Source organism: Columba livia, chromosome 5 (genome assembly GCF_036013475.1).
Source record: "Columba livia isolate bColLiv1 breed racing homer chromosome 5, bColLiv1.pat.W.v2, whole genome shotgun sequence".
Lineage (NCBI taxonomy): Eukaryota > Metazoa > Chordata > Aves > Columbiformes > Columbidae > Columba > Columba livia.
The window spans coordinates 28,376,443-28,400,546 of record NC_088606.1 but is presented as its reverse complement, the minus strand read 5'-3'; the positions used below and the strand labels follow the sequence as shown (position 1 = coordinate 28,400,546).

At 41.2% G+C, this 24,104-nt stretch overlaps 1 protein-coding gene across 4 annotated transcripts in view; it reads left to right on the top strand.

Annotated features, from left to right (window-relative positions):
- Positions 1–11,107, top strand: part of NPAS3 (neuronal PAS domain protein 3) — a 615,994-nt gene extending 604,887 nt beyond the window's left edge. For all 4 annotated transcript variants that reach the window (XM_065064080.1, XM_065064081.1, XM_065064082.1 and 1 more), the window contains 3 exons: positions 702–849; positions 3,981–4,096; positions 6,843–11,107. In XM_065064080.1, coding sequence (XP_064920152.1) covers positions 702–849; positions 3,981–4,096; positions 6,843–8,152 — 1,574 coding nt within the window. In that variant the 3' untranslated portion in view covers positions 8,153–11,107. The remainder of the gene's footprint in view (positions 1–701; positions 850–3,980; positions 4,097–6,842) is intronic.
- The last annotated feature ends 12,997 nt before the right edge of the window (positions 11,108–24,104 follow it).

Here is a 24,104-nt window from a genome sequence, read left to right as displayed (position 1 = left end):
TTTCCTAGCCTATTTCAAAGATCAGAGAGAGCTGTCACTCTCTGGCTCTAACCAAGCCATTCTCTGCCTCCCTTAGGCCTCTTTCTGAGTCTGTTGGTGGATTTACTTTGCTCTGGTAGAAAGTAAATTCTCCCAAGATTTTCCCCCCACTGACCAGTGGAGATTTGGTTCATCTGAGAACTGTAAATTCTGTTTGACAAGATCAAAGAAACAGATGTATAAGTTCAGTGGTTGATATCGCCTGCAATAAGGAGAAATGATCAAAGCAGCAGGGGTAGAGTATCTTCCCAAACCTTTCAAATATCCAGAATCTCAAAGAGGTCTACCTAGGAGCTATGAATAAATCACATAAAAATTTGCCTCTTTTTTTTTTTTCCTTTTCTCTTTTTACAGTTTGACATTGAGTGCATTGAAAATGTCCACACAGCAATAAGTGTTCTGTGAACCAGAGAGATCTGTAGTTCTTTTAACTTTCCTTCTTCCACTAGAGTTTCCAAAAACAGATTATACTTTAAAAACTTGTAAAACATACAGCTATTTATACTGATCTTGAGATCCTGTTTGTCACCTCAGTGATGTGCTACTTTAAACCTAAAGGAAGCCAAGGATCTTCTGCTCATACTTGTGGCATGTTGTACATTTTACGGCAGTTCTAACATGCACTATATCTTGCTTCTGTTGTGTTTGTATTTTTTTGCCAGTGCTGAATAAGGGCCAATGTGTAACAAAGTATTACCGCTGGATGCAGAAGAATGGAGGTTATATCTGGATACAGTCTAGTGCAACCATAGCTGTCAATGCCAAGAACGCAAGTGAGAAGAACATCATATGGGTCAATTACCTTCTTAGGTAAGTCACTTCTCCCACCTGAACTGCTCTCTGTTGCATGTCTCTATTGGTGAGAGTTTTAGGGAAAAATCAATTACTTACTGCAGAAAGTTAAGGAGAAGAAATTTTCATATGGTCCACCTCAAAAAACAGTGCCATTTGCTTGTATTTATTGAGACACCTCTCATGCCTCAGGACACTGGAATGTTCTTGAATTATTAAGCTGCCTTAATCTTCAAATGACCCCACCACCATTTTATTGCATGCCTCCAGTGCTCTGAAATCTACTCAGCTTGGGCTCAAATATAAAAATGATCCACACCAGCTTTCAGGAGTTGTGTTACAAAATCTGGTGTGGAGTGTTGGGCACTGGTTTATTTCGTTACTGCAAATGCATGGAAGCAAACTTCTGGAATGCTACAGCAAGATCTCTCTGAAAGGTGTTTGCCAGTTCACTCCAGAGAGAGAGGAATTTTCGCAGGAGAAGAGCCTTGAACTAATATGTTGCTCAGGTAACCATCAGACAGTATTCACACTTTAAAAAATTAAAAAAAAAAAAAAAAAAAAAAGGTAGCAATTAAAACTATTTAAAACTATTATAACCATCTTAAGCAGAAGTAATAGAAATCTCTCGAATTTAAGACTCTTCCCTGAGAAATTCTGTTTTACCAAAGCATAAGTATTTTTCAAGGTTTGGTTTCTGAGCTCAAGGGAAGACCAACAGTCACTGAGAGACAGTGAATTATAAGCCTGACCTTTCTCATCTGAAAATACCTTTCAATGCATTCTGTTTTGTGAAAACATTCAATATGATTGGGTGGGGGGTTCTGTTTCATTCCAGAGCAGAACAAACAAACAAATAAAATTTGAAACCTAGAGATCATCATGAAATGCAATTGTCATTTCCTGGCCTGTTCTCCTTTTAAGTCACTTGTCATGGTTTGTTACATTTGCTTTGATGCCATGAGAGTTCAAAGTGATGTCTAGGGGTTAGACTGTAACTTATTATGCCAAGTCCAGCAAGCCCTGAAGAGACTGTGCCCGCCTAAACTTACATGTTGAAATACTTTTGATTCCTCTTTTGGGGAAGACGAGGAAGCGACCGCTCGCAGGAGAACACTGCGAATACTGTGGGAAACCTTCCACAGCAGTGCAGTGTTTGCTGGGGTCTGCATGTTTCTGTCCTGCTATGATTGAGCACAGGCACTTCTGCATATATCCTTATCCTGATACATTTTTTCTCTTTTTGCAAGACTGAGGCAAAATGAAGCATTTCAAGAGGTTGGCTTAAGCCCGCCAGTTCTATACTGAAAGTACAGCTTCACTGCCCTAGTCCTAACAGCGCTTCAAAATGCCCAGAGATGTGTTAATATTCTAGCTGGAAAAGTGGCCCTTTACTGCTTTCTAGACAATAGTGAACGAAGTCCACAAATGCCCCACAAAATAATTTCCTCTACCAACAGACTATACCTAACAAAAAAAAGAAAAGCAGTGTGGTCTTCCCCAGGTGTCCTCCCAGAACCCAATCTTTCTGCTGTATTGCCTTTACCGGTCTGCTAGAGAAAGATTAATTTCTCCACTGAATTTGTATTTTTAATTTAGATTTCTCCTAGTACTGGAATCCATGAAAGATCCAAATGTCCAAATAATATTTTAATGACAGATCAAGGCATAATTAGGTCTACTCCTAGCAGGAGTAGTGGTCTGTATACATTTCCATGCATTAGAAAGTATGATTCAGCTGTCCGTAAAAGGATAGACTAATTATAATGACAGGGAGGATTAACGCTGTTCTTGTTCTGGCAACTTGTTATTCACAGTGTGAAAGCCCTCAAACATCTTTGCTTGGAGGGGGCAAATTTGGGGACTGCCCTGGGATGCAACAGAATAAAGTCACTTTGTCAGGACAAAACCATAAAGATGATAATTGTAAGAATGGTGTTTCAATGTGAACTGTGTGAACTCTGAATTTTCGCAAGTACACTGTAAGAGGCTGAATATGATCACACTGTCCTTGTGACAGTGTGTCAGTCACCCCCAGTGCTGCCTCAGATTGTTCTACACAGGACTGAGGATTTTCTGCTCTATCACCAACCTGGAATTGAACTGCATAGCAATGCTCACCTATTCAGAAATTATTAAAGACTGTCTGTTTTCAACATTCCTATGCCTCTTATGCCTGTCTTTGTTGGTTCCCCTGCCTTTGCATGGGTTTGGGAAAAAAACACATTTTGAAAGGTACAAACCAAGAAAAATCATAGGATTTGAGGGTTTTTTCAGTTTCTCTGGTAGTTTAGCTTTTTTACATTGCAGTCATGTTCATTGCTAACAAGTCACAGGTGAGCACCACATGAGCAGATGAAGATATGATTATAATGGGTGTGTTGACAGTTCTTTATCCCTGACATATGCATCTTAACATGCACATGTGCATCTGTCATACAGTTAGAGTGGTTGCTTTTGGTTTCTTGGTGATGTGGATGCATGTGTGCAGTGTTTAAAAAATATATAACCTTTTTTATCTATTTTTTGGCCAAATTCTTTTGAGAAGGGGTCATTTTCTCTAGTCCTAACCAAGCACCTCTGCTCCAAGCACCAAGTTCCTCTTGCGAACTTTATGTATGATCTGCTTGATTAGAGTGTGGAAAACAGAAACGTTGAGAAAAACGGGTACTGAAAGAGCTCTGGCAAGGTTGATAGACAACATTGTTACAGAGATAACTCTAATAGACATTGCCCGGGGGAGGGAAACAGATTGGAAAACTTAAAACACCCTCTCTGTCCTTCCAGGCACAGTAATGGGATCAAAATCAAGATATTTTGTTGCTGGATGATTACACAGTGTAGCTTTACTGCTAGATATCACACAAGCCATGGTGTCCCACTTCAGTAAGAATGCTCTGATAGCTCTAAAACTTCACTAGACTCAAACGAGTTTTAGAATCTGGTCAATATAAGTATTTGACAGCAGTATTAAAATAAACCTTCATAAAATCCCTGCTGTGAAGTTCTAAGTAGCCAAACATGTATGTTTCTGTGTTTGGTATTCTTCCTATTTTTGTTCTTTGTTCCTGAACTTTCATATGAAGAGGGGAAAAAACATGAATGTGCAAATCATCCAGCTGTGATTTTATTTGCTGTCTCCCCTTCAGTAACCCAGAGTACAAGGACACTCCAATGGATATTGCACAACTTCCTCATCTGCCCGAGAAAACCTCAGAATCCTCAGAGACCTCTGACTCTGAATCAGACTCAAAGGACAACTCAGGTAACACACATTGTTTGCCTTTACACCCACAAAAGGTTCATATCCTGACAGCCATGTGGTTTGCTTTCCAATTGCTTTTACTTCTCAAGGTTTTTTCTATTAAAAAAAAAAAATCCGGGAAAATTAAATTGGAAAATACTAGCAAATTTTTTTAATGACCTCAGCATTTCCACAGTATCCCCATTTCCTCAGTATTTCTCTTCACTCCATGCATGCATCCTTGCCTATATTGCACTGAACTAAATATTTCATTTCCCAGCTAAGCTTTATGAACAAGTATTGTGCCTTGTGCAGAGGACCTGGGATTGTAACTGTTGAATATAATTCTAGTTCTTGCCTTTCCAGAGTAGGCATACGTTCTGAAAAAAGGCCACTAATGTCAGTCTTTATGACCCTTTTTCCTCTATAAATAAAATTTTTAAGCGTCTCACTAGGGGGCAGTGAAGATTGCAAAATTTGAGGGTTTTCTTGGGTTGAAAGAACTATATTTTATTGGAAGGCAGAGGTTCAAGCACTTGCTTCTAAGCTCTTCAAGTCTTGGACTTCAGCTGTTTTTCAAAAGCTAAATCTACTTGTAAAATTCAATGTGCAAGTTAGTCCTACAGATCGTCTAGTGCACAGACAGTTCACACATTCCCCACTAGTTTTAAAAGTGGTTACCTAGGTACAGATACAGATCGTCTAGCTTTGAAAGGAGGATGGTTTCCTGTGGGCCAAGAACTAAGGATGTTACTCTCTTGTAGTATATGATATATGTATATGATTTTTCTCTTGTGTCTATAATAACAACCAAAAAAATCTGGAGAAAACGGATCATGGTGACATAAATCAATCAAAAACAAGAAGAGGATCATGCCTTAATGTTATATGATATGGATGTTCTCTTTGATCTTTGCCTTTTTCTCCTTTGACAAATCAGTTTGATGGTTTAAGTCAACATTAGGCAGACATACAGGCTTAGTGCCCACTGTCATTGGCAATCTCTTCACCCATTCCCAGTGCTTCCTTTATGCTGCCTTTGTTCCTAAATTGCCAAATAACACACGTGGAGAACCATTTCTATTCCCATGTGCACTGTAAGTTTCTCCAGCTGAGAAATGCATGTGCATTCATTACTCCTAAGGCCAATGAGGGCAAGGGGGCATTCTTCAAAGGTGCACAGATGTGCACGTCTCAGAAGGAGATGTCTGGGAAGACAGCAGGGGTTGTTTCTTACAAAATAATTAAATAGAAATGCCAAAGAACCTGAAATTGTAACAGCATCTCGGATGAAACCAACAAGTTCAGCTCAAGCTCTGATAAAACTCCAGGCAAATTTTGTGCAGCTTTAGACACGTCACTCTAAGCCCACTCTTGACCAGCTAGGAACCATGGCCTTAAAACAAAGCATCTTCAAAAAAAAGGAAAGAATTGTAGGAGAAATTCAAGCCAATGTGGAACAAAAAGCTGGATGAGATGTAGGGGGTTATGGCTGTTACTTTGCTTCTGTGGGTTTTATTTTTCAAAAGGGAGCATCTCTCCGCTGCTGCTGACTCAAGCAGAACTCCCACTGACTTGTGAAGTGCATTGCTCTGAATCCTCAGGCAGCTTCCCTGTCAAGCCCACCTTCTCCAGCACTTCTGGGAAACTGGTATTGACATGGCTCCAGGAGCAACCAATCTTTAGAGGAAAACTGGCCCTTCCCCTCTCCCCTTAAAATGAGTATATTGAAAAGGGTAGTACTTGGCTCTGATGAGTGAAAAAACATCTTTTATTTCCCAACAAAAGATTTCTGGCTGGTCTGTAAAAGACAGGGTCTCCTGAAGCCTTTCATGACTCTTTCAAACATAGTGTGATAATGGAGAGTATTCATTCTCAAAGCTGCTTTGGCTGTCTGAGTCCAGTGGGCTTGAGTGTTTATCTCATCTGTATTAGAATTAGGTAAAAATCTAAAACACAACTAAATGAATTCAGGGGAGAAGAGTGACAGCTTCTCAGTGCTGTAGCTGGGCTGTTTTCAATGGCACTTAGATGATTTGGATCAATCAAGAGTTTAATTCATTGCCTGTTTTTTTTTTTTTTTTTAATTCTTTGTTGCCCTTCAGGGGCACATGAGAAGACAGTCTAGCAACATAATAAAATTGTTATAACTGGTTTATTCATTCTGATTTATACATGTATGACCTGCTTCTCCTCTAACACGGGAGGAAATGAGCAGTAATTCCACTGAAGTCAGAGTCACTGTGCCACTTTGAAAGCAGCAATGGTGAGAGGAAAATGAGATAAGAGGACCAGAATCTTCATTAGTACATAGTGCTACCCCTGGATCCCTGCCCACTGTAAGATAACCTGGATGTGAAAGAACAATGACCAGAGCATAACGGTCATAATGGGATTGTTCACTGACTCCTCTTTGGATGACACAGCTACAACACTGTTCCGCTCACAGCTGTCAAAATTATTTTTGTCCAGCAAGCAGATGAAGAGCCCCCCCTCAGTCAAGGTGCAGGCCATGTAGGATAGGCTTTTAGTGCACCAACAGTCCTGAGTCAGAGAGATGCATGGTGATTGAAACTATCCCAACACAGCTTTGCAAAAAATTGTGGCTCTACAGAAGAGAGCACCTTTTGCCAAAAAAAGTTACAGCAATCAAATATCGTTGGTAGCTAGAAATCTAGACTTGGGTGATAATATTATGTTCCTGTTGCTGATGTTTGATTTTGGTTTGTTTTTGTTGTTTTTTTTTTTCACTTTCCATTTGCTCCAGAGGACAATGAGAACTCAAAGTCAGATGAGAAAGGAAACCAATCAGAAAACAGTGAAGACCCTGAATCCGACAGGAAAAAGTCAGGAAATCAGTCGGATAACGAAATGAACTGTAATGATGATGGGAACAGCTCCAGCAACCAGGACAGCAGGGACAGCGATGACAGCTTTGAAAACTCTGACTTCGAGAATCAAAAGGCCCCTGAGGACAGTTTTGGCACTCTTGGCTCTATGCAGATCAAGGTGGAGCGCTATGTTGAGAGTGAGTCAGACTTGCGGTTGCAGAACTGTGAATCATTGACCTCGGACAGTGCCAAGGACTCAGACAGTGCAGGGGAAGTAAATGCCCAGTCTTCCAGCAAACATCAAAAGAGGAAGAAGAGGAGAAAAAAGCAAAAGGGAGGCAGCATGACCCGGAGAAGGCTGTCAAGCACCTCGAGTCCAAATGGACTTGACTCCGCTTTGGTGGACCAGCCCCAGCTGCTCTCGTCGCCAAACAGTGCCTCAGTGCTCAAAATTAAAACAGAAATCTCAGAACCTATCAATTTTGATAATGATAGCAGTATTTGGAATTATCCACCCAACAGGGAAATCTCAAGGAATGAATCACCCTACAGTATGACCAAGCCCCCCAGCTCTGAGCACTTCCCTTCCCCCCAAGCCAGCAGTAGTTTACATGTCTCCATTCCAGACTCCGTTCTCACCCCGCCAGGGACTGAAAATACTGCCAGCCGTAAAACTCAGTTCAGCACCTCATCCAACTCGGCCTTGGCTCCTGTGTCCTCTGACCCTTTGTCACCCCCACTTTCAGCATCTCCACGGGACAAACACCCTGGAGGTCCCACAACTTCCAACTCCTTGTTGTACACTGGGGACCTGGAAGCCCTTCAGAGGTTACAAGCAGGCAATGTGGTGCTTCCTTTGGTTCACAGGGTAACGGGAACCCTTGCTGCGACCAGCACTGCTGCTCAGAGGGTCTACACCACTGGCACTATTCGGTATGCTCCAGCTGAAGTTACTTTAGCCATGCAGGGCAACCTCCTCCCCAACACCCACGCTGTTAACTTTGTTGATGTTAACAGCCCCAGCTTCGGGCTGGATCCTAAAACGCCGATGGAAATGCTCTACCACCACGTTCACCGCCTCAATATGTCGGGACCATTTGGAAGTGCTGTGAGCGGGGCCAGCCTGACCCAAATGCCTGCAGGGAATGTGTTCACAACTGCCGAGGGACTTTTTTCCACTCTTCCATTTCCTGTGTACAGCAATGGCATTCACACTACACAGACTCTGGAACGGAAAGAGGATTGAAATATGACCACATACTGTGTTCAGTGTTATACTCTGAGGCATAGACTATGTTTTAATTTAGACCTTTAATTCTAGCACTTTGAATTTGAGCAGGTCAGCTTATTCTCTCAATATGATGGTCCCCATTTCATTCCCTTTCTCTTTAACTTGACTTATTCTTTAATGTAAAGATATTTTTTTATTTTTGCCTTCAGAGAGTTGAAGTACCAGTTGCCTGCCATTTTGTCTTCTTCCGAGATGTGTGTTTTTTCCTTTGCATCTTTATTAAGATGCCTTTAATAAGTGTATGCCTCTGCCATAGAATACTCAGTGTTGTGGTAAAGAGATTTTAAAGTGACAACCATTGGTTTTACTTCAAAATGATCTTGATATGATCAAGATTAAAAAAGACAAGCATAAACAATGTGCCCTGTTTGACTAAGTCAAATGAAAAGGGGTTTTTGTTCCTAATTCCTTTAAAAATAGGGGATAGTATTTTAGAATTTTATGCAGAGTTTAATTCTCTTTTTATGGTTAAGATTTTCTTACTTGCACATAAAATAATTTGGGTTCTTAAAAAGTTAATTTCTGGCCTGTGACTAGAATGTTAAAAAGTTGGACTAAATGTTAATTACTGAAACTTTAACTTAATTTCTAAAACCATGGTGCTATCATTTATTAATCTGTAATGTCTTCATACAATATGCAGCTTGTGGGCTGGGTTTTTTGGAAAGAATGTGTTCCGTACTGGTTTATAGTTGGGTGCTGCAGTCTCCTTGGTTAGTTAAGACAAAAGCCCTCATTAACATTTGCTGCAGGACTTAAAATTTTTTACCTCCAAACTAACAAGCATGGCCTCATATCAAATTTAAATGGGTCAGGAAGCCGTTTTCAAAAGCGCTTAAAAACAAAAACTCAATTTAATTGACGCGAGGAGCAGTTTCTTAGGTGCATATTGTTTTGCTTTATTCTTTTCTCAGTGTAACTGAGGCTAATTTTACAACATCAAATAACACTTCGGAGAAAAAAAAAAGAAAAAAGAAAAAAACAGAAGAACTATTTAACATGTTTTGTTTTGGGTTTCATTTAATATTATAGAAGGAAGGTTGTAAATTTCTTTTTGTTCTTTGATTTGGGTACTTCTGGGGTTTTTTTTCCTTATTTCTAGTGTTTAAACCAATATGTTTTAAAACTAAAGAATGGGTTAATAAGCTTGAAATAGATAACTACAACTGAAAACTGCACATTAAGTAAAAGAAAAGAAATCTCCTATTTTGTCTTTGTTGCCAGAAATCACAGTGTAGTGTCAAACACTCCAAATGACTGTCAAATATAAATTCTTCTTCCACTCCATCTTTGGCAGCTGTTTGTTAAGGCATCTAATAACAGATGTGAGAACTGTAATGTGTACAATGTGTAAGTGTCCTTGGCTGTCAGTCCCATTGCAGTTTCAATGTGTGTTACTATATGCAGTATATACTAAGCTAATGTAGTTGTTTTGTCCTTTGTCTTCTCTGTGCTTTATCTCTAGTCCGGAGTGGTAAAGTCCCATTCCTGCAGTCCTAGTGAACCAGTGATTCTTGGGGGTTAGTGGTTTTTGTGTGGTGGCCTTCCTCTGTAATGTCACCTTATGCTGCTTCCACTGTCTGTAAACCTTTTAATTTCTGCTGTTGCTTTGCTGTTGTGTATTCTCAAACCTCTCTCTTCCCCTTCCTCCCCCCCTTCTTTCTCTCGCTCTCTCGTTCTCTCTTCTTCACTCTCAGAGATAAAAGACTCTTAACTAGCTCAAGGTTAATGGAGCCATTTTTCCCACAGAGGAATTCTGGGTATGACGTACTCTTCCAGTGTACCCCACAATGCACTACAGAGTAATGCTCAGATATATTAAGCAAATTGATGCCATATCGCCTCAGTTGTTAACATTCCCAGAGTCCCTTGTGCTCGAACTGTAAGCGGAGGGTGCATTTCTTTGGTTTTCTCCCAGGTAGGTTGGCGGAGTAATATGCAGAGTAAATACCAGTGAGATCGGGAACACTTTCAAAGGTTGACCAGCATTGTTGAAAAAGGAAACTGAGCTTAGAATTGTCATATCTCTTTGCTTACGTGTGCAATGCTAATGTAAGAACTCAGCTGTCCTTTGAATTTTTGATCACTCACTGCGTCAATTCCTTTAGTAGCTTTGAATTTGAGAAGCAGGTCCAAGCCACAGTGAAGTAATGGCGAAAAAGGAGTTGGATGCCACAAATTTAATTAATGAGCTTTTAAAGGTTCCATTGGAAGGATTTAAGGAGGTCTAAAAAAAGGTGAGAAAGCTGATTAAGAAATTCAAAGTTTAATTTTGGAAGCTCTGCTCTAGCTATGGAACAATCAAAGGAGTGCACCTATCAGCTACAAAGAACAGCTAGACAGCTGTTGTTGTTTTGGTTTTTTTTATAAATGTTTCTGTGTTGTGTCAAAATGATTTCTGGTGATTTAAACTAACAGATAATCACAGCTGCTGTCTAAATCCATAGTGTTTAAAATTACAAAATGAAAAAAAAACTTCATTACCTGTGAAGACTGTGTCTGTGTTTTTAACTATTTCTTGTACAAATATATGAAATCTTTTATGAGGAGACTGGTGCCAAGTAGCTGAATAATGGGGAAAGGGATTCTGTTCGTATAAATCTTAGCAGTGTTACCAACTCTACAATATAAAAAAAAATTAAAATGTTAAAAAGTGACAGCTATGGTACATTTATTTTGTGTTAAGCTAACCGAATCTAACTTCTTGAGTGCCTGGCTTATTTGAAACATTTTTTTCATTGATCATTGATAATGCTGCAAATCAGAAATGTACATACTTCATTTACAACAGGGTTCTTTTTATACTTTTGTAGATTCTCATACATGTCATACATGGTTGTCTTTATGTAACTTAATTTTTTTTCATCCCGCAGGTGCCATTTTCATAATAAACTTCTCTTGGATTTGTTACTATCTGGCATCATTTCTTTTACATATAACCATCCTGACTAATGAATGCTGGTAGTATTTGTTTGAGCAGGTATTTTTTAATTGTTTTGTTTAAAAAAATAACAAAAAAAAATCAAAGAAGATAAAGATAGATTTAATTAACTCTTGGGAAATGAAGAAAAGAAGCTCTCAAGATGTAGGTTAAGAATGCTAATCCAAATACTACAACAAACTTGCCACCATCCTGAATTCTCAGCTACCCCAACTCATTGTCATATTGAGCATTTTTATGCACATTATCAAAGCTGAATAATGGACCTGCAACATTAACCACTATAGAAAGTGTGCATTTTTTCTTGATTAATGCACACCGGAACAGGTCAGCTTTTGTACATTAATCATTTAAAATGCACTTTATATTTTCATTTTGGTACTATACAATGTTACAGTGAAACTCTTCAATGTCGTTATATCCTACCTAGGCTGCTGATGCTTTTAAATGTGTACTTTCTTTCCCCAGACTGGCAACGCGTAAGTTGTTGGTGTCGTGTGGCTAGACTCCCTGCCTTACAAACTGAGGACAGAAACATTTACCAGTGTACTAAAGACAAGGCAAAAAGCCTTGAACTCCCACATGAAGGGAAAACAAAGTCAAATGGAGTTTTGATTAAGCAGACATCCACACACAGTGGTTGACCCTAAAAAGGGAACAGCCATCAGTGATGACACCTGCGTACATTCTGAAAAAAAAAAAAAAGACCCAGAGAGATTGTATTTAGTCTCTGCTGTGTAAAAGCAGGGAGAAGGTGCCAAGTGCCCAGGTGCCCATCGCTGTCTGCCGGCTCCGGCGGTGGCTGCTGCAGGTGCGAGGGGCTGGCTCGTGGCTGGGGAGGGCAGCAGGAGCCTTCTCACCCCCCACTCACACCCTCTCTGCTTTTCGCCTTCATTCTTTGGCTTCCTTTGTGCTGTCTTCCCCACCCACGACAAAGATTACCTGATTCCATATTGTATGTTGCTGTTGCTGAGTATACAGCCTCTAAGAACACAAATTTGGGACACATGAAATCAAGACAGGACTGCCCATAGCCAAAATCTGCAAGCAACTTTGCGTGCCCAAATCTTTTCTCCTCTGTATGTCCACCTAGAAATTAAAACTATTTGGCTAGTCATTCTAGATGAGAGTTTTGTTGCCTTATTAATGCTGAGTAAAACTGTCTAATCAGTTGCACAGTTTTCAGCACATCTTTTTACAGCAAAAAGATACACTCAGCTGAAGTAAAAATATGTGAATCTGACTTGCAGAGCTGATTGAAAAAAAGAAAAAAAACAACTATGCACAGTTATAGCTGTGTGAGCCGAGCCAATGGCTTAATAGCCTGAAGTCTGGCTCTTGGACCTTCAGAGCAGTTCAAGATTCCCACTTCCCAGGCTCCAAGCACTGAGTTTGATATGTCTCCAGCTTGCAGGGGGTAGAAAGGAGCAGAGGTTGACGAGGCTGCTTTCAGCTCTGCTTGCATGTTCCAGTTGGCAATGCAGCTTGTTTATGAGGTAGCTAAGGGTACGGATGCCAACCAAGAGGAAAACGGAATTTAAATGGAGGTTGGAAGAATGACCAGAATAAAGCTTAATGGAAGAATAACATGCCTGTTCCAAATAAGTGTTAACCAATGTTAACTAAAGCCACTAATTCCAAGAAGGGACTTGAGGGGGGCATTTCTGAGTGGTTATAAAAGCTTTTTAAACTTCAGTCATACTGCCTATATATTGCATCAGAGCACAGAGTTGATGGTGAAAATGAATAGACTGCTCTAAGACTCCCAGTTGAACAAGAAAGTCTGGGCATTAAAGAAAATGACAGAATTAGGTTTTATGGTTTGGTTTTTGTTTTGTTTTGTTTTATAGTGATGCTGTTGCATTGGTTTAGCTCTGGGTAATGGATTTTGCAAATTATTATTTGTAGCAATTTCTAAGAAACAAAAACAAGTGATTGAAAGGGCCGAATCATTTGAAAATGGTTCTTTGGAGTTGGTCTAATTGCTATTTTCATAATATTTTGATGAAAACCTGTTTGCTGTGCAGAAAGTTGGGAAAACTTTGTCAAGTGACTTCATCAAAGAATATTTCCTAAAACAACTGATATCAGTAACTCCCATCTCTGGAAAGTTTGTTCCTGAACCACTCGTTTTGCAAGGTGACATGTGTAGGTATCTAAAAGCCACCTGAAGAGCTGCAAGGGGGAAAGGGTTCTTTTGAAGTGTCACGACTCTGACAGCATGCACGGGTGCTATTGCAAGGTGGTCACATCACTGGGGTAACCGTGACACCACATTTATTGTTGTGATTCTAGGAACTGCATTAGTTTAAATGTGTCAGTGCTTTCAGAGCTATTTACATAGTATTTTTCCTCTTGCCATTGTAATTTCTTTATTTTAGTTTTAAGGCTGGGGAAGGAGGGCGGGAATGCTGGATGCACATTGTTAACTAATTTAATGAACTGTCATCTATCCAGCGAGTTTACTGAGGAGCCTACAGAAATGTAAACAAATGGGACGTCACCAGAGCCACAGATGCTCAGGTAAGATCAAACCATTTATAAAACATGCACATTCATGCACACAGACACACTGACTTGCCACCTCTGAAAGCCAGCTGGGCTTTCAGACTGGTCAGGGTAGCACCTGTGTACCTATGCATAATAAAGGTCCTTTCTTCCCCTTTTCCACCTATTTACTCATCTTTTCATCAGAACAAGTGAGTACTGGAAGCTGTTTTCATAAAACATATCCAATCACATCAACACTTTTCCACCAAATCAAACAGGATCTCTCTGAAAGCAACAGGACTCCAGATAAGCCAAAGATGCCAAGTTCTGCTTTTAATTGACCTGAATCAGAATGCATATTCTCCACCACAGTTTTGTTCAGAATCCTAAATTCAGCAGGAAAGAGTGGAAAAGCAGGTTTTATTTCCATAATCACCATGAGGTGGGTCTTTGAGCAAAACAATAGCCCAGAGTGGTTCAGAATTCTTTCACATAAATAACCACATTGCTAGAAGTACCCCATACTAGAAGTGAAGCCAGAAAGCTTAATAACTCAAGTCCAAAGCAACTCAAATGAAGTCAATACATATGAGTTTGATTACATTTGTAGGAAGTTAGAAATCTTTCCCATCTTGTAGGAATTGTGTGGACTAGATGCAACGCAGAAAAGGAGGGATCTTTTAATAGACACCAACAGTACAATGAGTACTGACATAATGCCCAGGCAAAAAGATCATCAGGACCCAATAAGGTTTATGGAAAGTCCTTGGGAGAAGGTTTGCATTGCTTTCCAGATAAAGGAATTAGCCCAGTACTTTGTCTTTACCTTTCACTGACTCTAGAGATATGGAAAGTATTGAGATTGCCTTTCCCATTACAAGTTTTCCTGAGACAAAGGACCCCGTCTTGTTTGTAATAAAAGGGAACATAATATTTTCTTGCAAAAGGAAGGGAATCAGGTTTTCCTCTTGTTTTAAAAGCATTCACAGATTTATAGCGGAAATGACAGGAACAGGATGTATTAACTGTATGACCCCAGCAGAATGAGTCTACACCCTTGATTGATTTAAAAGTTTATCTATGTCCTCTGAATAGCCACAAAGGGTCAAGCCTTGGTCCTGCTCAAATCAATGAGAGCTTGACTAATGACTTTAATGGCTTCAGGAACAGGACCAAAGTTTTGAGCCAATACTCATAAGTAAATAACAAAGCAGAGCCTATAGCACGAACTGCCGACAAACGAGTCTGCCTAATTGGTACAGTGCATCATTTCCTTTCTAATCCTCTACCACTCACATGTGAAGAGAGCAATTATTTTTTGTTTAATTAAAAAGTCTTTTCCAGTCTTCCTGAATTGCATGATCCGATCCTTCCAGAGATTCCTTCCTTTAAAACAGGCAGGAAGTGAGACAGAGGCAACGGGTAGGACTGGGAAGACTTTGACTTCTCACATGTGCTCTGTGGGAGTGGGCTTGGCTGCTTTGGTCTTTACTAGCAAAGCAAAGGATTCTGAGTTGGAAACTGCTGGACATTGAAGCTTGTATTTTGTTGAACTACCAGCAGTTCTACCTGATGGCAGCACCAATATCACCAGTACAGCTTTCCCAGACCCTCTTGTAATATCATCCAAGAGATGAGAAAGTTCAGCATACTGTAAGGAGGTAAATATTCACAGAAACCAGTTTCCAGGTTCTGTTCAGTACTGTGAATCTCTGCGGCCTCTTAGCATCCTTTGCGGTCTCTCCTGCACCTCAGTTAAAAGTTCATTTCTTTCTTTTAGCCAGTTCTCTGATCTACTACAGCATGTAAAACAACATGTTGAAGGGCAGTGACAAAAGCTGATTTCAGCTCAGGAAATCCAGTCTCCTTAGACTATAGCAAACGGAAAGAGCTAGGATTCTCCAAAGGTTTACTTTGAGCTGAAAACCCACCCTAAGTGCTGTGATTCATCCCCACGGCAAGGACCCACAGATCTTAGATTTTGCAGGGCAAGATCAGTTTCTGAGAACATGCCTCCTGCTTACTGCTCAGTGGCACTCTGAACAAGCTCTGATTTTTGTCCTCTTTCCCAATTAAAATGAAAGGTCCTTGCTATTCTGTGTACTTTCACCTCTGCTACAAGACTTGCAGCTGATGGGCCTGTCTTGACCCCCTTCAGTTCCTTGATAATTTTCTTCACTGAGCACTATCTGAAATTTCTAATCTCATGCTGACATGATCATTTGCTTCCCACGAGGCTGTAGCCTTCATCTTTTCTGTGTGCCATAATTTCTCCTCATTTTCCCACCACCTTTGGTTTTGGCTTTGCCCATCCTTTTCAGCTTCATGGTGTCTTCAAACACACACCCCTAGATGCATTGCACTTCCCCAGTGTGATCTATAACCATTACTGCCACTCCCTGGCCCCTGTTACCAAGCCAATTTTATATCCAATCAAGTATTCTACCATCAGTCCCACACTTGCTAACCTTATAAATTAATCTGTTATGTGGCACTGTATTGAGAGACTTTTCAAGTCCAAGTAAATTATGTCTCCTTCTTCACCCCTGTCCACTCTCATTGTCACTTCCTCAGAGAAATTAATCAAGATTGTTAAGCATGGCCTCCCTTTTGTAAATCCATGCTGACTATCTCTAGCCAGGCTATATTAGATTGATATTAAATCAGGACAGACTCAAAGGGGGCCTGCTATATTAATGCAACCTAAGGTTGCTTCGTGTGGAGATGAGAGATGATACACTCAGGTTAACAGTACTAGATCTGATGGTGGCCAGACCCCTCCCCAGGGTTGCAACCAGAACTTCTCCGGAGATAACAAAAGATTTTACCTGCATTTGCCTGGTGTGATTCTATTGCAGAAGTGAATGTGATCACTGAGGATAAAGAGAGAACTGGCTTCTGCTTTTATTCATCTATGGTTAAGTCAAAATCACAAGGACATTGCAAAAACCTCATTTTTCAGCAGAAGGTTGTCCCGCAGCTTCCAATAAAAGCTGTATCTGCATTGCCTCAGGTGCATGTCAAAAGGCAGCATGGGCATTTGCTTCTTGTACAAGCACAGCCAAATTATGGAATCATAGAATCATTTAGGTTGGAAGAGACCCTCAGAATCATGAAGTCCAACCATAACTTACCTCTAGCACTAAACCGTGTCCCTAAGAACTTTGTCTATCTGCCTTTTAAACACCTCCAGGGATGGTGACTCTGCCACTTCCCTGGGCAGCCTGTCCCACTGCTTCACAACCCTTTCCGTGAAGAATTTTTTCCTAATACCCAATGTGAACCTTTGCTGGTGTAACTTGAGGCCATTTCTTCTCAACCTATCACTTACTACTTGGGATAAGAGACCAACACACTCCATGCTACAACCTCCTTTCAGGCAGTTGTAGACAGCGAATATGGTCTCCCCTTAGCCTCCTTCTCTCCAAGCTAAACAGCCCCAGCTCCCGCAGCTGCTCCTCATAAGACTTGTTCTCTAGACCCTTCACCGGTTTCATTGCCTATCTCTGAACTCTAGCACCTCAGTGTCCTTCTTGTAGTGAGAGGCCCAAAACTGAATACAGTATTCAAGGTGAGGCCTCACAAGTGCAGACCATAATGGGGCAATCACTTCCCTAGTACTGCTGGCAACACTATTCTTGATGCGTGCCAGGATGCTGTTGGCCTTTTTGGCCACCTGGGCACACTGCTGGCTCATGTTCAGCTGGCTGTCAGTCAACTCCTCCAGATCCTTTTCCACCAGGCAGCTTTTCATGCACTCTTCCCCGAGGCTGCAGCACTGCTTGGGGTTGCTGTGACCCGAGTACAGGACCTGGCACTTGGCCTTGTTGAACCTCCTACAATTGACCTCAGCCCATCAGTCCAGCCAGTCCAGATCCCCCTGTAGAACCTGGGTCCCTCTGTAGAGCCTAAGGATACCAAGAGAGTCTTCCACCTTGGTCAAGGTGCTGGAATGCATGGGTGCTTCATCAACTGCAACAATTTTCCCAGTATCCCATTAAGATATTTGGGATCTTTTTTCCCCTGAAGCACGTGCCTGCTCTGAGTATGTCACTACTGACTGATGCCAGAGAAGCAACTTTTTCCATGGAGATTAACGACAGCGAGGGGTGGGCTCAGGGACTGTGAGCTGAAGCTGACTGAATCGTGCATATCCCCTTGCTGGGGTATGAAAATGGCAGCCTGCAGAAGCAGGGTGAGGAAAGAGGCTCTCAGCATTGAATCCTGACAGCAGTTTAGGTATAAATTAGGTATATTTTGCTAGCTTTTCTACCTCTGTGACTGGAAATATCTCCCTCAATGCTCTAAGCATAATTGAGGTCTCTCTGAGTGGGGAAAAAAAAAAAAAAGAAAACAAACCAAACATATTGATCCCTACAGTCTGTCTTGAGTTTATTTGACAACATATGCATCAAGCACATTGAGATCCAGAGGAGGTAAAAGACATCCCTTGGGAAACTAACCTTTGGCCTCCTTCCTCATAGCACACCCACAATGCATACAAGGGGCCTTCTAATCTACACTCTGCGGAAGCTTACTGCTTATATTCTATATATACACGTGTGGTTCCCTTGCGTCTTCAAACTAGAAATGCAGTCGTCCATGTATGGTGGGAGAGATGTTGTTCTGGCGGAGTTCAGCACAGTCAGTGCTGCTGCAGGACCTCAATGTTCTGGCAAACATCCACTGAAACAAAGGATAAAGGCCCCCAGTCAGTTTGGCTTGCTTTCAAGGCCTTGACCCTGTAACAGCCAGCACAGACATGCTCAGAAAAATCACTTGCAAAAACAGTAGGTCAATACAGAGAAGCGTAACTTAAAGATAAGGGCTACACGGGTATAAAGAAATAGTTGGAGCATGTCTTCCCTATTTGGAAGAAAAGATTGCTCACATACTTTATGATGAAAGACTTCCAAAGAGGAATTAAAACCATCATGTATTTCTTAGGCAAATTTAAAAAAATCAGAAAAGAAAAAAAAAATCAAGTTGCTAGACTTATCACATTGCTAGTATCTGCAGCTAAAACATGCAGTCTTGTCATTGGCATAAAGATACATCACACCTATATAGAGTCCCACAGCCAAACAAATGGGGTTTAATATCAAGGCCATCATATAAAGATATACATACAATCCAAGTTACCAAACATCTTTAAGGAATTAGCTGTTGGACAGGTAGTTCCACCAGTCAGCAAGTTACATTTTTGTGAACAAAAATGACCATGTATGACAGATCAGATGACGGTAACCATCCCTTCTAACCATGTTGAAACAGTGACCTTACTGACACCAGTAAGAAACCTGCTCTTTAAGTGTGCAATTTGTAGAGTTAAGGATTAGACAAATTAGGAATAATGAGAACTAAAAATGAGAAACAAAACCAGCAGCAAAATTATTTGTCATGATCATAATTTCTGCCTATGCTTTCCAGCATATTTTTGTGAGCAAACAGTGAAGTTTTGTGAAGGATTGTAAGTAGCTTTCATTATTATGTTGGCTCCATGTTCTCCTGTAGCAGGTGAACCATACCAACAGGAATCAGTAGTCCACTTCAGAGAAAGCATCCGTGGGAGAAGAGGCTGGGAACTGACGTTTGGAATCCTTTAACTTCAGCACTGTCTGCGGGGCATCTGCCTTCTCTGCTTCTTTGGTTCACAAATCGAACAACTGCATACATCGAAACTGAACTGGCTCCACACTGTGAACAGGGAGTCACACCAGCCAGTCAGCTCGAGCACCATACAGCAGAGTCACAGCAAGGCAGGACAGGACATGGGACCCCAGTGCAGGCCTGCGTGACTGTCACCCATCACACTCTGCACATCGTCCCTCCTACACGTCATTCCTGCCTGGTGGTGTCAGAGATATACTGGGTGGTGGGCACAGGCACAGCACAAGAATTCTACAGACACTTGGGGCCATCCAAACTAAAATCAAGTTGCTTAAGACATTAAAATTCATATGACCAGAAATCACACCATTAAAACAATTTTCCCAAACCTCACAAGTATTAATGTCACCAGTGGCTGAATACCAGACTCAAGAAAAAAAATAAAAAGCTCAAAAACTCTCCCACTGCTCTAATGGCATGGTGCTGCATTGTGCACTATCTCAAATGTGTGTCCCTTCAGCTTTACGGTGCTGCAATGAGACACAGACTTTGTCATCTAGCTATGCGTTTATTCCCCGTACTTAAATTCACCTTCTGATATAGACAAGAGGGGTTTTTTTCCAAACTAAATTAAGTCACTACAACATCCTAGACCCTTACTTAGACCATGAATGTACACCTTCTGTCCTCATAGAGACTCTGTGCAACTGAGCCACTGCTGCAGATGGAATGATATCTCCCTGAAGTCCACATGTCTCCCTTAAATGTGGGAAATCCCAAACGCCTCCTTTTGAGAGATTCTTGCTTCAGCTTAAAATCTTCTCGCCTGCTATTTTGGCCAGGTCCAAAAGAAGAAAAAACTGAGAGAGTGATACGTAAATGGATCTAAGAAAACAGCCACTTCTAACAAACTAGAAATGTGTAGAGATAGTACTTAATAGCAGTACTTAGTAATGACACCATTACTATTAGCAAAAGTAGTCGCCTTAGCATCAGTAGTAGTGGTGCTGTATTGTTGTAGTAGTGGTAGCAGCAGTATCACATCTACAATGCCATAGTAAAGATAGGACTGGAGATGACTGAATAGTTGAGTTGTTATCAAGATAAACTCAGAGTACTCCTGGATTTTCCAGTGCTTATGAAAGTGTGCTTAACTGGGAACATTCACGCCCAATTTCCCTGACCCTCTGCTTGCTTCTACCCTTTTTGGTCATTGATAGACTCATTTTTTCATTTGTGTACAAGACTACACACTGTCAGAGGTTAGCAAAGTGAGCAATTTGGAGGCTTCATTTTGGAATATTATTTGTCTGTTGACCTTGTAATACTATCATTTGATAACTGCATATGACACCAGCATTTAATACTCTGTTCTGAGCTGACAGATAAAATTCAAGGCACAAATCAGTAACTGTCCAAGGACTTGATCACCACAAAGATAGTCTGCCTTTTCATACCACACCCAAACTAATACTGCCTAAAGAAATCTGCATGAGCAATTAAGAGGGCTTCATCATGGTGGGCCACTGGCTCTTAAAATTATTCCCATTATAATTTGCTACAGTGGGAACTTCACAGCCTTGTGAGGGGCATGCCAGAAGCTTTCCTTTAGTTGTCTAAAATGGCTGAAAAATGCTGCGATAAGTCAGAAATAACATCTTCTTTGATGATATAGGGGGGTTTTGGGGCCCACAAGGCAATCCTCTGCTCCATACTGTGAGATGTTACAGACTAGGGCTCAAAGAGTACCAAATGCTGATCACTATCTCAATACAGTTTAATAAAAATAATAATAACAACAACAAAACCAATAATAATAGAATTTTTAAACAGGCTTATTCATAAATATTAGTTAGAAGTGAAATCTGATAAGATCTTCATGCACATTCCATCTGTGTACCTGACAGCCCTCTGCTGAGAAATAAAGGTAAGAGGCACATGCTCAGTTAAGCTGACCCATACAGCGAAATGGTTTATGAGAAATGACGATATATGATGAGAATACAAAACTTAATAATAGGTTTATTTATTGATTGAAAATAAAATTCATGAACTGTGAAGCTGAAAACTGTACCAGAGGGAATTGGTCCATGAGGACATTAGAGGGAGTGAGAAAGAGAGAGCGTGTGTAACTGTGTGTGTGTGTATTACACGTAAACTAAGTTAAAGGTTGCCTAAAGGCTTCTGATTCCACAAGCAGAGCCTCTGAGGATAGGATCTGAAAGCCTTTAATGCTACTAAGGCTTTGTCAGTAAGATATTTGCATATTTTGCCTACAAGCCCAAAACACTGTATTAATTCATTTTTATTTACCTTTCTGCCACATGCAAAAGAAACCTCGCAGGAAGCCATTAATGACACAGCTTCACAAGAGATTATTTTTAGAGAGGCTTTGCAGGTAGTGACTGAAGAGCAAAAAAAATGTGTGTCAAATTTAGGTTATTAACAACATAATCCTTAAACAGACGGTATCTCAAAGAGTAATTCATCTTCAAATTTGACTGTAAAAATTGCATGATCCTTTGCTCTGTGTGCATGTGAATTCATATTGCATGTCTTTTTTTCTTCATGTTTACTAGAAAGGGAAGCAAGAGAGTTTTGAAGCGCCAAGCTGGAGGCTGGAAAACGCAACTTCATCTTCCTGCTGTCACACCTTCCATGCAAATTCAGGTCCCTTTTTCCACAATTCACCAGGAAAACCGCAGGGAACCAGCTTTCTCTCACAGCCCATGTGCAAAGCCATCGGGTAACACCAGGGCCTGTTTCCAACAGCAGCTGCCTGGGGAGGACTATTTGGGCAGGGTGGGCCAGTGGGGAACTCTCTGCAGGGCACCTCACAGTCCCCAGCAAGTGACAGCCCAAAGACTTTGCTCGCTTGGGGCATGTTTGCTGTCTCTGGCATCGTATGTGGGGAATCTGAATTGCCACAACACCTCACCATAAGCCAAATCGTGCTGGTATCTAAAGACACCCACCAAGTTCACCCACACAAAATTGGACCTGGTGTGCCTGGTTAGCCCACGACTCACAGAGGCTGGCATTTGGGATGAGACTGCCGTATTTTGTTATAACTTCAGTAATACTTTTTGTTTGGTTAAGTGCCAGGTTCTCAGTAGATAAGCCTTTGGACAAAACGAATGAGAAACAACTGCTCTGCAATCTGTGACCTCCTGCAAAAAAGCAGGAGTCCCATTTAACACAATTTTAACAGCATGATTTGTTAACCACAATACAGCAAAAACAGTCTCAACCTTTTCCCCACTTAAGCATAAAGTACCAAAACCTTTGTGTCTTCCCACGCTGAGAGAAGTAAAATCCCTTTTTCTTGTGTGAATTTGTAATATTCAGTACAAGCTTTTTTAAACCTTCCTGTTGTTGGAAGTACATTTTTCCTCCCTCTACTCAGATCCTTTCCAGATATATAATTTAATAGCAGTTTCCTCTTCCTTCCTGTACTTTTCTGGTCTGGATGCTCTATGTATAGCCTTTCTAGTGTCAAAATTATCTCTGAGGAAAAACACAGAAAGTCATATAGGTAGGCAACAGAGACAGGCCCTGTTCCACTGTCCAGTCTGGTACCTTTGCAACACATTTGTAATTTAAACAGAGGAACCATTTCTCTTAATTTATGTACATGCTAATTTGTCTGCTTTTAACCTATGTTTAATAATTTTATCTACATCTACTTTATTTTCATACAGTACCCCTTGTCTCCCCACATGCTGCATAGACCTGGTCTCCCATTGCATCCCTTGTTGGGCTGGGATGTACATGGTGTCCCTGCACACAGGGAGGTGCTGTGTCCTGGTTACAACCCATCAAAGGCTCTCACAGCTGAAACAAAAGGTTACATGTGTGACCCATATGAGACAGCAGACACCCAGGCCCCACTGCCCTGGAGGCTGGGTGGAGAGTGGGGAGAAGTAACACATTCATTGCGCAATTACCTTCCTTCCACCGCCTCCTTGGCCAGAGAACCTGGTTGAAGCCAGCAAGATTTTGTGCAACTGTGAGACTCCTTCAGGGTGCAAGAAGGAAAAAGCACTGCCTGGTCATGCCGTGGCACCCTTATCCCCTATTCCTCAGTTGCACCGAAGTGGGTCTGCACCCAGACTTTCCTTTTTATTCAGGAAAAGACTGAACCCATAATGTCCTGGAGGAAGTCAAAATGTTTCTGTTCCTTGTAGAGCAATTATTCCCAGGAGCAATCCCACTGAAATCAAAAGCACCCCAACAGCAAGTCCCCACATCACAGTGTGTTTCAAAGCCTGACCCTGCTTCAATGGATACACCTGGAGTTCACCACAAGGTCACTCCTTCCTGTGATAGACCAGTGGCTGAAATTTCCTTCAAAGAGAAGCCCGGCACCCACCAGCCATGCATGGCTTGGACATGGATGAGCAGGCCCATGTGCTAGGGAGGTGTACAGGGAGGATAAAAAACGGTTATGGCAGCATGACAGTGAGTGAGCAGAAAGGCCTTGATTTCTACTGGAGCATTATGTGTGGCCTAGGAAGGTTTTGGGGGCTCTGCACTGAAAGGCTATAGTACATTGCAGTTATTTGTTCTATGCGGGTGCTCTTCTGTTTTCCTGGGATTTTTCTGTACAAACCAAGGAAGCGTTGCATTTGTAAAAGTGCAAGGTCAGCTTGTGCCAGTAGCTGTTGCTGGAGAAGCAGCCCTGTGACACCATTAACCAGGTCACTGCCACAGCTAATTAGCAGCAAACCCCGAAGACATTTCTTAGATCATGACACAGAGAGCTAATGGAGAAAGTAAGGAAAAAGAGATTTCTGGGTAGGGGACTCCAAGCTGGGAATTTTCCTAAAGCAATTAATTCAGGGGAAGCAAAAAACTAGAAAGCTC